The 12232-nt window shown below is 42.1% G+C and overlaps 1 protein-coding gene across 2 annotated transcripts in view; it reads right to left on the bottom strand.

The window, feature by feature from the left end:
- LOC105936763 (complement C3) overlaps positions 1 to 12232 on the bottom strand; it is a 119051-nt gene that overhangs the window by 95549 nt on the left and 11270 nt on the right. For both annotated transcript variants that reach the window (XM_036137295.1, XM_036137294.1), the window contains exons 5-10: positions 6145 to 6218; positions 4255 to 4343; positions 4085 to 4167; positions 3912 to 4005; positions 3738 to 3840; positions 3234 to 3354 (exon numbers count right to left, since the gene is read on the bottom strand). In XM_036137295.1, coding sequence (XP_035993188.1) covers positions 3234 to 3354; positions 3738 to 3840; positions 3912 to 4005; positions 4085 to 4167; positions 4255 to 4343; positions 6145 to 6218 — 564 coding nt within the window. The remainder of the gene's footprint in view (positions 1 to 3233; positions 3355 to 3737; positions 3841 to 3911; positions 4006 to 4084; positions 4168 to 4254; positions 4344 to 6144; positions 6219 to 12232) is intronic.

The raw sequence follows: 12232 nt of genomic DNA, 5'->3' as shown, positions 1-12232 counted from the left end.
GATGCTGTTGGATGATGGTGTTGAACGCTGAACTGAAGTCCAGGAACGGCATTAGCACATGGGTGGTTTTCTCCTCCAGGTGTAAGCGTCCTTAGTGGGGCGGTTCCGTTGGTAGGCAAACTGGAATGGGTCAAATGTTGGGGGGGAGTCTGTAGACAATGTGTTCTTTTACCAGCCGTTCAAAGCACTTCATCATGATGGGAATTAGTGCAACAGGCCGGTAGTCAAATGAGGTGACTTGAGGTTTCTTTGGCACCGGAATGATGGAGGCAGACTTAAACCATGCTGGCACTGTAGCTTGGTCCAGTGAGGTGTTTAAAAAGTCTGTGAGGACACTAGCCAGCTGACACAGTCATGGCATTCTCATCAATGCCATGACTGTTGTCTGTCGTCCATGACTGTCGTCCGCAAACTTAACTATTGTGTTTGTGTGGTGGACAGTAGAACGGTCCTGTGTGAAAAGGTTGAAGAGAGCAGATCAGAGGACACAACCCTGTGGCGTGCCGGTGATGGGGCTCAGTGGGGTAGATGTGCGTTTCCCTATCCTCACCACTTGGGGCCTGTTGGTGAGGACGTCACTGATCCAAGAGCAGAGGCATGTGGATAATCCCAGGTTGTGGAGCTTCAGAGCCAGGATGCCTTGGAGTACTATGTTAAAGGCTGAGCTGAAGTCCACAAACAGCATCCTAACATAGGTGTTGGGATGCTGCAGATGAGTCAGAGCTGAGTCCAGTGCTAAAGAGACAGTACCTCCATGGAGTGATTCTCCCTGTAGGCAAACTGCAGGCTGTCCAGGCCAGCATGGATGGCGTCCTTGATGTTTTGCAGGAGCATCCTCTGAAAGCACTTGAGGATGATGGGGGTCAGAGTAACAGGATGATAATCGCTGAAGCAGGTGATGGTTGGTTTCTTAGGAAGAGGCACGATAGCGGATAATTTCAGGCAGGCAGAAACTGTGGAGAGCTGTAGGGAGAGGTTTAAAATTACCAGAAAGACTTGTGCTAGCAGGTCAGCGATTTAAGCGTCCAAGCTGACACCATGTCTGGACCTGCAGCCTTTTTGCTATTGATTATCTTCAAGAAGGAGGTCACTCAATGCAGCTACAGGACAAGGGGCTGATGGTGCTCCTCTGGCTGGGGATGATGTTCAGGCTCTCTGCTGCTTGGAGAAGCATGCAAAGAACCTGTTTGAGGTGTCAGGGAGAGCCGGGTCATTGCTGAACTGCTGATCGCTGCACTTGTAATATGTTTCTGATATCTCTCCACATGTCACATGGATTGTTGCTGTCAAACTGGTTCTCGATGCGCTGCTTGTACTTGTGCTTTGCTTTTTGGATGCCTTTTTTAAAGGCATCCACAAAGAGGACACAGGTAAGAAGGATTGATTATAAATGTTCATAACACCTGATCAACAACAATGAAACATTTTGGAACCTTCTGCTCCCATGAGTAGGAATACCTAACAGTTAAATACAGACCTTTTAAACTGTCTAGAAAACTCAGCTCTGTGATTATTATTGCTACATACACCCAGGCTAAAGCTAATGCTAAACCAGCCCTGGATGAGCTACATTGTTTCATCAATGGACTTATGAAGAGTGATCCAGATGCGTCTGCGATTGTAGCAGGAGGTTTTGATCATGTTAAACTACAAGCTGTGCTCCCCATAATTCTATAAATTCATTAAGTTCCCGACCAGAGACAGTAATATATTAGATCGAGTTACAGTATATATAACGCTGTCACAGCTCCTCATTTTGGAGCATCAGATCACATCTTTGTGAAGCTGATACCTGCTTACAAGCCACTGATCTGCAGAGCCAGACCAGTCACCAAAACCATTCAGGTTTGTACTGAGGAGGCCTGCTCGGCTTTACAGGACTGTTTCAAGCACACTGACTGGGATGTTTTTAAAGAGGGAGCCGGTCTAGAGAACTATACATCATCTGTGCTTCGGTCCACAGGCTTCGCTTCTCTGCTGTATTTGATCAAAGCTTGAAATGGCAATAAAACATACAAAACACAAAGAAATAACAAAAAAGCCAGATTCCTCTGGCTGCAACAGTCTTCTGTGCTAGCATATTGTTCAAGTGACCGGCAGTGTGGGGGTTGCTGGGGCTTTGAGAGCGAAGGCTTCTGGCCCGGCTTCATATCGACACAGTCTTCTCTCTTGGTAGCCACTGTGGTGTGGAGCCCACTTCACACCTTGCTGTTGAAGCTGTTGCTCTCCAAGTGAGGCTCCCCCACCATTGAAGTGGACCAACACAACCAACACTCCACCAAATGAGCACAGCGCAAATACCCAATATCCAACCTATGATAATCAAAAGCCCTAGATTTTAACATGTATGATCCAGATTTTCATCCTGTGGATTATTAACCTGACCCTAAGGCCCAGCCTTCAAAAAAGGCCATTCCTATGGATCAGTCCCAGATGGATGAGTGGAGCTAGGTGGAGCGAAATACATCTGGCTAGGGTCAGGTTAGTGGATTATTTGATCCTTTAGAACAATTCAAGACATTCTTGCATTTACATTATATGTATTTTTTGTTTTATTTGTGTTTTTATTATAAGAATTTCTTTACGTTTTTATTTTACCGTTTCTCACATATTTCTTCAGAGGGTAATGCCACAGAGTAATGCATAATAGCAGCGGGACACCAAACAGAAGGTGAGGCTTAAAGCCACCGCCAGGAGGTGTTCACCAACACTCCTTACCAGGTCTGTTGAAAATCAAAAGCGCTACGGTGGAGCGGAGCGCAGGCGGGATGAGTAGAGTGATGTGAGGCAGACAAGGGCGATGGAAAAATCCCATCAGATTACCATGACATCGACTTATAATTTAAGTTACTGCTGCTTTAAGATGGGATCAAACATTACACCAGACCAATAAAAGAGAATTAATATAGTAATGTGGGCTTAGTGAAAAGCATGTTTTATACCTGCTTAAAGGTATAAAACATATTGCATTGAATGTATTCTTAATCTGACAGCCTTATTTAACTGTTTACCAATCCTTTTTGTCCATATGTGCACATAGACAAATTTTAACTTCTTCTCTACATCTGGGCGCCCAAGACTATGTAGGTGATGATTTAAAAGTAAACAGAACATTCTAAAGACTGCTTCATTTAAAGTTAAGATACACAAGGACATTTTTGAGTGTTTTGTTTCTTTTTTAGGTCAGTTTGTTTATCTACCTCACTTTCAGAGTTAACGGTGTTGTCTCTTACCACTTTGAGTCAGCACACTGACAGATACATATATAGAGTTCCCGAGAAGTTGACTGATGTCTGGGTAGATGTCTGTGATGTGTTCCTTTTGTAGTTTTACCTCTCCATTACCTCTCTGAATCTGTAAAATATTATGCAATAGTTAGGCCAAAATTATCAACAGCTAAATAACCTGGATAAATCCCTTGCTGCAGAGAAAACTTGTATGTTAGTGTTAAGAGCTGTGGTACTAAATTTTAAATATGTGAAAAGATATTTTGAAAATCTTCACCTTTTAAATGGCCATGGTCTTGTTTGGAAAATGCTTTTAGTTTTAGTTGTTGTTAATTGAGTTGTTTCCATTGTTAAAAATAAACAGTCAACATGTTCAAAAGTAAAAATTAAAATACTAGTGTTAAGAACCAATATGATATATATTGGCAGCTTATAGGTGAAGGATAAAATAAAAATCCCCAACAACTTTCAGCAAACCAATTTGCATAATGTGCAAAAAAATCTACTCACCGGGACTCTTTGAAGAGAACTTGTGAAGCTCTTTTTTTCATTTCCAAGTATAACTCCAAACACCACATAAGCTGTTCCATCCACCTCTTTACCAAACATATACCTTAAACCATACAGGAACGGTCAACACGTCACTAAAAAAAATAGAACAATCAAAGTTCTGCATCAACCTACCTAGCTTTAATGGTGATCTTGAGCTCTTTGCTGTCAACATAGAAGAAGGGACTCTCAGGAGGGGGTGACAATTGAACTTCAAAGCTAGGAAGTACTGGGACACAAAACATTGTTGGATGTGTTTATACAGGTAAAAACATCTTAATTAAAACAAAGACTTAGGAAAGACTTACCATATTCTTTAACTTCAAACTCTGCAGTGAAACTCTCTGCTGCGTTGCTGTGAAATTTGGCCATCATCTTCCAATTTCCAAAGCTGCACACATGCACAACAAGTTTGAGATTACTTTCTGATGGTGATAAATAATTCAATCATACAGTTTTCAAAGATGTCTGAACCTACCTCACAATGTTACCCAGGGTGTAAGTTTCCGAGTAGATTTTTGACCCCAGGGAGATTAGTTTAGACTCTACCACAATTCCACCAGGGGTCTAAAAATAAAAAACAAGTACATTCCATTTATTATCAACACCTTCTTATCCATGCACATGACATACAATCAGGCATCACACACCTATGGATAAATTAGAGTAACCAACCTAACAAGACTGCAAGAAGAAGCCAGAGTACCCAGAGAGAACACAGGCATGCACAGGGAGAACATTCAAACTCCATGCAGAAAGTCTCCCAAGTTGGGATTTAAACTTGGACCTTCTTGCTGCAAAGCAACAGTCCTAGCAGCTGAGCCACTGTGCATCTGTTCCTTTCAGTAAAGCAGTTTATTTAAATGGATTAAGAGTTTCTGCATCTATGAATCATCTATGATGACTCAGAAATAGTTGGCTGCATTGAAAAGGGTCATGAGAGTGAATATAGGACTGTGGTGGGCAACATTGTCACTTGGAGTGAGCTGAACTATCTGCAGCTCAACGTGACAAAGACTAAGGAGCTAATAGTGGATCTGAGGAGGGCAAAAACACCTGTGACCCCTCTTTCCATCCAGGGGGTCCCTGTTGACACTGTGGAGGAGTATAAATACCTGAGAGTGTACTTTAATAATAAGCTGGACTGGACTAGAAACACAGAGGCGGTCTACAAAAAGGGCCAAAGCCGACTCTTTTTCCTGAGGAGGCAAAGGTCTGTTGGTTGTGCTGTTCTTTTTGCATCTCTTTCCAGGTGATGGAGCAGACGGAGAAGGTTTTATCATTCTCTCCCTTTTATCTCTTTTTTCTTTCACCTCTACTCTTTTTTTTCTCTCTCACTTCTTGTTCTTCCTTTACTCTCCCATTGTAATGTCCATATAATTTGAAATTCTCCCTGCAGGAATCACAATAAAGCTATTTACAAGCATAAATCAAGTGGGGCACTATGGCGAAAGCTGTTTGCTCCACTTGTAAAAGCAAAATCTGTTGAGCTCTATCTGGCATTGAGACATCAATTCCTATTGCCACATTGCTAGACAGGACACTGGGGAAAAAATAAATAAATAAATAAATAATAATGTCTGAGATTTGAGGGGAGGATAAACTGCAACACAAATCCTGCACATGATCCAATCTCCCCATGTTTAACAACAAGCAGGGGATGTTCAATAAAGACTTTCTTATCTGGTGGTCAGTTGCCACCACGGCAACTACCTATATTGCCCGTGTTAATCAGTGCTGCAGCTCTGGGCAGTGTGGTAAACCTGCAGATCAAGGAATGGTTAAACTTTATTTAAACCAACTCTATGAAATGTTTTAAGAGATGAATAGAAGCTGTCTGATTGGCTAAATGCACCGAAACCAAATATAAAAACCATAAAGGGTAATAATTGTGAAATAATTATTTTAAGAATTATTTTCCCCAATTAAATAAACACACTCAATTTAAAGGTGTACTTTTCAAAATTTCTCCCTGGGAGATCATACCATTGAGATAAAAAATATACAGCACCAGTCAAAGGTTTGGACTAACCTTTGTCAGTCAATTACTTTTCCTTATTTTTCTGAGTGTCTACATTGCAGATACATACTGAAGACATCAAAACCATGACTCAAAAGTATATAGAGTTATGTATCAAATTAACAATTGTGAAATAACTCAAAAATGTTGTATATTTTAGCATTTTCTATTTTCTTCTCTCTTGATGAGCCTGAAAAGAAGTTCCCAAAAGTAGTAATATAATTAAATACAAACTATTGAATGAGAAGCAGAGTCCAAACGTTTGACCGGTAGTGTTTATAAATCCCTTTACTAAATGTACTAATACGTTTTGAGAACAATGTATTTATGAAACATATTGTACAATACCATAATATCAAGATTAATTGAAGAATCCGATGGAGACTTCATGTCAGGCCACATCGCAAAAACCCTGTAGTGAACTGTCAGAGACACAGGAAGAGACATGTAAATAATGCAATTTCATCTGGTGGTGAAGTATCAAGATAACATTTTCTGTAGACTCTCTGTAATGTTGCATCAACATTACAGAAACAAAAACAGGAAAATGTTATCTTGAAGAAGCTAAAGAACTTGTTACATATTTTATTAATTATTTATGAACCGAACAAGATGACCAGAATTAATCGTTTTGCCAGTCATTATAAGTACTATTTCTATGTTGCATCCATGTTGAAAGTTTTAAAGGTGTCCATGAAGCATATTCCTAAATAAGTACCTATTATACATTTAATTCAATGCAGTTTTATTTATATTATTCCATTTCATAGACCTTCATCTGAAGCCACTTTACAAAGTTAATTAAAACAAATTGAAATTTCTATTGAGGAAATTAAATTACATATTAACCTCCTTTTTTGTCTTCATTGCTTTGAATCTTGTTTCTAGGGATACCTTTTGTTTAAAATATTCTAAAGCAGAAAATAAAAACAGGTATATCTCACATTATCATTTGTTTTATAGGGAAATACCTTTTAATTTTAAACCCATTTTGAGTTTTACGGTGTACTTTTCATTCTCTTTTTTTATTATAGAGCTATTTTTACTTAAAAATTCTTTGTCATTAAATTGAAGGCACGTGGAAATAAGTGGCATTCAGTTCAAAAAGCACCATCCATCCATTCATCCATCCGTCTGTCCGTCCATCCATCCATCTCCACATTCTTTTTAATAATTAAGTTTACAAATTTAAAGGAGCAATAAGCAATATTTTACCACTAGGTGGTGCTTGAGCCCTGTCTGTAGACCAAAGCAAGACGTATGACAAGCTGCGTCTCTCACTCCAAGCCAGAGCCTCGATCGAACCTGGCAACCAACCCCTCCTTCTGTAACACTAGTTTATGTATTAAGGACTAGAAGGCATAGAAGACTGAATTCATCTACTGGAGCTGTTGTCAGGATTCAATAAAAAACAATACAAGGGGGAATAACTGCTTTAAATACTGTGTATTTTATAACAGGGAAAAAGTAAAAAAAAAAAACACCACAAAACACAAACCATACATAGTACCCAAAAATGTTATATATATATATATATATATATATATATATATATATATATATATATATATATATATATATATATATATATATATATATGTGACTAAATGCAATTATATCCACCATCTAGTCTTTCAGACAAAGTAAGGGTATCATAATTTATCTCTTTATCTTGAACACATACATTGAATTTAAGAAGTTAAATCACGTGACAATTGATAAAACAATTAGCATTGGCTACCACCACCAACATGCTAAACAAACAAATAACATTGTGTTCACTACTCACCAACTCCATACATAGTTTAGTGCATGACGTCATGACTCCAAGCTCACTGGGTGTTCAGATCTACTTGAATTTTATACTGTGAGTAGGGCTGGGCAACGATTAAAATATTTAATCGCCCTGATTAATCGCCCTGATTAATCGCATTGTATTTACAAACTCCAAGAATGAATTCAAAAGTAGTGTAAAGAGCACTTTTATTTTAATGTTCTGCTGCCATATGAACAAAAGTGTTGTAACATTTGTAGCACTTATCAGTAACACATATTTAGTGTAAAGCTCAACTTAAACATGTAAAACAAAAAATAGCAATAATAATAAATTAAAGCTTATTGCCACTGACAGGGAATTCTCTTTATGGGGAAAAAATCTACCAAAAACAGGCAATTTCTGAGGTAACAGCAGGGAGCAGCATTACCATTTTATGTTCAATACCAAAGTTTAACTTGGCAGTGGTTACAACTAATTTGATTCTGTCATATTCGATGCTGGAAGAACTTTAAACTGAAATGCTTGCTAACTCGATATGCTTGCGTTGCTTGCGTTTATTTGACGTTGACACGCGTTTTTTTTGTTGTTGCTTTCTCGCGTGCATATAGTGAATGGCAGGGAAAAACAGGCAAAAACACATGGATACTTTGAAACAAGAAGCGACTTCACCGACCGCGTCGATGCAGACTCCGCTCCGCTCCGCACAAAACTTGTTCCGGCCGCCAACTCACCGCCTCGCCTAAGCAAATTCCTGCGGGAAACACCGCCTTCCGCATGTCGGTTTTGTTTTTTTCCGGCCAGCACCTTTCTTACTCTGAATCCGAGGTTTGGCTGACAGCGAGGTTATTGGCGCATTATCGCCACCTACTGTTCTGATTCAAACCCCTACACCGCAGCAACAGACCTTCACAAAATAAAAGCATGTGAGCAACATGCGTTAACGCGCGTTAAAGAAAATATCGCCGTTAATAGTCTAATGAGTTAACGCGAAATTAACGCGTTAACTTGCCCAGCCCTAATTGTGAGTTTTAAAAGTGCACAGTGGTACAGTGGGTAGCACTATTGCCTTGCAGCAAGAAGGTTCAGGGGTTGAGTCCAACCCTGGGTCTTTCTCCCTGTGCATGTGTGGGTTCTATCCGGGTCCAAAAACATGGACTGTGGGAGACCAATAGACCCCTTGCAACCACGTGACTCCGTTACCCAGAACCCCTTGCGTGGCGGCCATATTGGTTGGCACGCCATTTGACGAAATGACGAGATCTCCAGGTATTTTTCTTCTTTAGATAACGTATCACAAGATCGTTTTAAGAGTAAGTTGATGGTTGATGGTATCAGATTGCCAGATCCACACAGCAAAAGCCTGAAGGGACGGAGCGAGTCTGTGAAATGCTGGCCAATGGTTTCGTACCGCGACACAGCTGCTTTATAAACACGCAGGCCAGTACGGACAAGAGAGCACGAAAGCCCCTGAAACCACTGGACGGCTACAATTATTTTATATCAGGAAAAGGCTCCAGCAACGCCCGCGACGCCATGAGGGATTAAGCGGGTCAGAAAATGGATGGATGGATGTTCAGACATGTTTGTGTAACAGCAGAAAGCAGAGAGGAAGACCCGCCCAGTAGGTTAAAAAAACATCACTCACTACGGATTATTTAGGTGTTTTTGTCTTGTTAAAATGGTTGGGGGTGTCGGCGACATTGCAGCGTAAACACAGACGTACTAGCGCCCGTGAACGGGCGGAGGGGAGGTGGCGATCGTTACACTGGCCGGAGAGCCGCCGCTGTCTGGAGCAGCAGGAAGCGGGTGCTGCTCCAGACAGCGGCGGAGACAGCAGACAGCGGCGGCTCTACACGGGCCGGAGAGCCGCCTCCGCCGCCGCGGCTGCTGTCTCCGCCGCCGGAGAGCCGCCGCTGTCTACTGCTTCAGACAGCGGCGGCTGTCTGAAGCTACACGGGCGGCTCTCCGGCCCGTGTAGCGACACGGGCCGGAGAGCCGCCGCTGTCTGAAGCAGCAACAGCTACACGGGCCGGAGAGCCGCCGCTGTCTGCTGTCTCCGCCACCGCTGTCTCCGCCGCCGGAGAGCCGCCGCTGTCTGCTGTCTCCGCCGCCGGAGAGCCGCCGCTGTCTGCTGTCTCCGCCGCCGGAGAGCCGCCGCTGCTTCAGACAGCGGCGGAGGGGAGGTAGCGATAGCTACCTCCCCCCCGCCGCTATTTAAGTAGAACAATGACTAGAGCAGAATTAAGTTGTATTTACCGGAGATGAAGTGTAGACTGCAAATTCTCTCGTAGTATGTTGGCTCCCCCAGTCCATTGGGAGTGTATGCCTGCGCTCTTTTCATTGAAAATATCCATTTCTTTCTTCGTCCTTTCTCCTTCGGTAAACGACAGAAACGTACATCCAACGATTTGGAATGCCTCTGTGTGCAACCGGGAGCACAACAAGTCGTAGGCATTGTTTAGATTCCATAAATAAACTAACTAAAAGTACGCTCTAAATCACCCGTTTTGTCATGTAGTAGACGGGCTGTCAGGCTAGCCTGCCCACCAAGATGGAGGCACGCACCCCCGATCACGTGACTGTGACGTCAGATGCAAGGGGTCTATTAACCTAACGGTTAAATTGTGTGCATGAATGGTTATTTGTAGTGATGGGTCGATGAGGCGTCATGAAACGTTTCGACACATTGCAACTCTGTGCCGATACTGTGCCGATACTGTGTCACTGAATACTGACACCTGCTGGACCTTAAAAATCCCTACAGGCAACCTGGTTGACAGAGTTAACTGACACTGATTTGATGACCAAGTATACACAATACAATTTAAATCATTGTATGTTGCATTGTATTATTTTATATTTTCATTTGAATTAAACATATATTTGATTTTTTTTAGATACAGTCAATAAATAATGTGAAGGAGGATGCTTGTGGACTGGCTTTTTTATTTTTTTACAAATGGTTGATCGGGCGCTGTGTTTAGTTACCTGACTGATATCATCTGTTCTGAAATCGGACATGCTGAGTATGACAAAGGGAGGAAAAACTACTCAGAGAAGCAACTTTCTACTCAGTGTAGATCAGCTGTTTTTTTCTGAAACGACGCTCAGAACAAAGACGCACAGCGCAACCCGCCCAACCATAAAGGCGTCTGCCCAACCCATCCATCAGTGGTGCGCTCCGATCAGCACCTTGTGCTCACAGAGCGAGACTGTGGTACAACACCATCACACCAGAGTTGCAAAATAGTTAAAAATTAACCATTATTAACAGTTATTTTGTTTACAGTTCAGCTTGGATTTTCTTTACTGCGCAGCATAGCTCTGCTGTGCGCGCTGCTGTGCGCGAATGCACACGCGTTCAGCTTAGAGGGAACAGAAACAGTTTGGCGCGTCAGTCAGTTCGAAACAGGTGCTGTATTGGTCACGTGACCGAAACAGTTCCTGTATCGGTCACGTGACTTTTCCGTAGCAATACACACATCGACACGGGTTTCGCTCTATGAGACCGACACATGCGCCGACGCATCGGTGTTGCCGGACCCATCACTAGTTATTTGTCTCTGTGTTGCCTTGCGACAGACTGGCGACCTGTCCAGGGTGTACCCTGCCTCTCGCCCATTGCAAGCTGGAGACAGGCACTAGCACCCCTTGTGATAACCGATTAAGTGGGTGGAGTTTTAAAAGTGCATAATAACCAAAGAGATGAACTAATTGTTTGGAAGCACAAACCCATAGCTCCTTTGTCTCTCCACCTGACTGGGAGAGCTGGAGCTGTACCATGTGACTAATTGTCAAAGGTGGGGTTACATCCTCCTTAAATCATGCACGTCCCAATGTCACAAACAAAGCATCGGACAAACTGCAATTAAGTTTGAACGACAGAGTGAACAGATTGAAGTTGTTTAGGCTCCACTCAATGACATGTTGAATGTTTTGGAAGGATGTCATTAATTAGATTTATGCCATCAAAGTTTGGGGATTTATTCAAAGTAATTTCAAAATCAGGAGCAGGAACAGTTTCACCAACTGGGCTTCCAGGATCAGCTAAGTCTTCAGAATAAAGTGGAACCACATCAGGTTGCTCTTCAACACTGGATTCTGGTTCAATTGATTCCCCTTGAACAACTAAATTCACACTCTCAGAATCTGGAAGAATGTCAACAGTCATCAGGAAATTCTTGCCATTTCTTGGTTTGTTGACGTGTCTGGGGTTTTGTGACTGGAACTGTCTCAGTTGATCTTTCAGCATCTGTCACAGGGAAAAAACACATGGAAGAAGGTCTCTGTGTAGTGTGTGTATTGGGGACATCTTTGCACTCTGGGTTTACTGTATAAACTGGAAGATCTCCAGCACACTTTACCACTACAAAGACATCTTGTTCCTATTTATCACAGAGTTTGTGTTTACCTCTGAGTCTCACATTCCGCATAAGTACTCGTTCTCCAACTTCCAGCTTGGATGGTAGAACACACCGGTGCTATTTGTCCGCCTATAAATAGGCTGGGTCTCAACATGTTAGAGAGCCCCGCCTTTCCGCTCATCACCATTACCAAGGATGTGTCCTGATAGTGGTGCGCGCACGTCTTCTGGAGCTGTATGACACAGCTGATGATGACAGCTGACGACTCCAGCCAGCCATGTGGTATTTTTGTTAG

This window comes from Fundulus heteroclitus, chromosome 5, assembly GCF_011125445.2.
Source record: "Fundulus heteroclitus isolate FHET01 chromosome 5, MU-UCD_Fhet_4.1, whole genome shotgun sequence".
In the NCBI taxonomy this organism is placed as follows: domain Eukaryota; kingdom Metazoa; phylum Chordata; class Actinopteri; order Cyprinodontiformes; family Fundulidae; genus Fundulus; species Fundulus heteroclitus.
The sequence above is the reverse complement of the archived record's forward strand: the minus strand, read 5'-3'. Positions and strand labels throughout refer to the sequence as shown.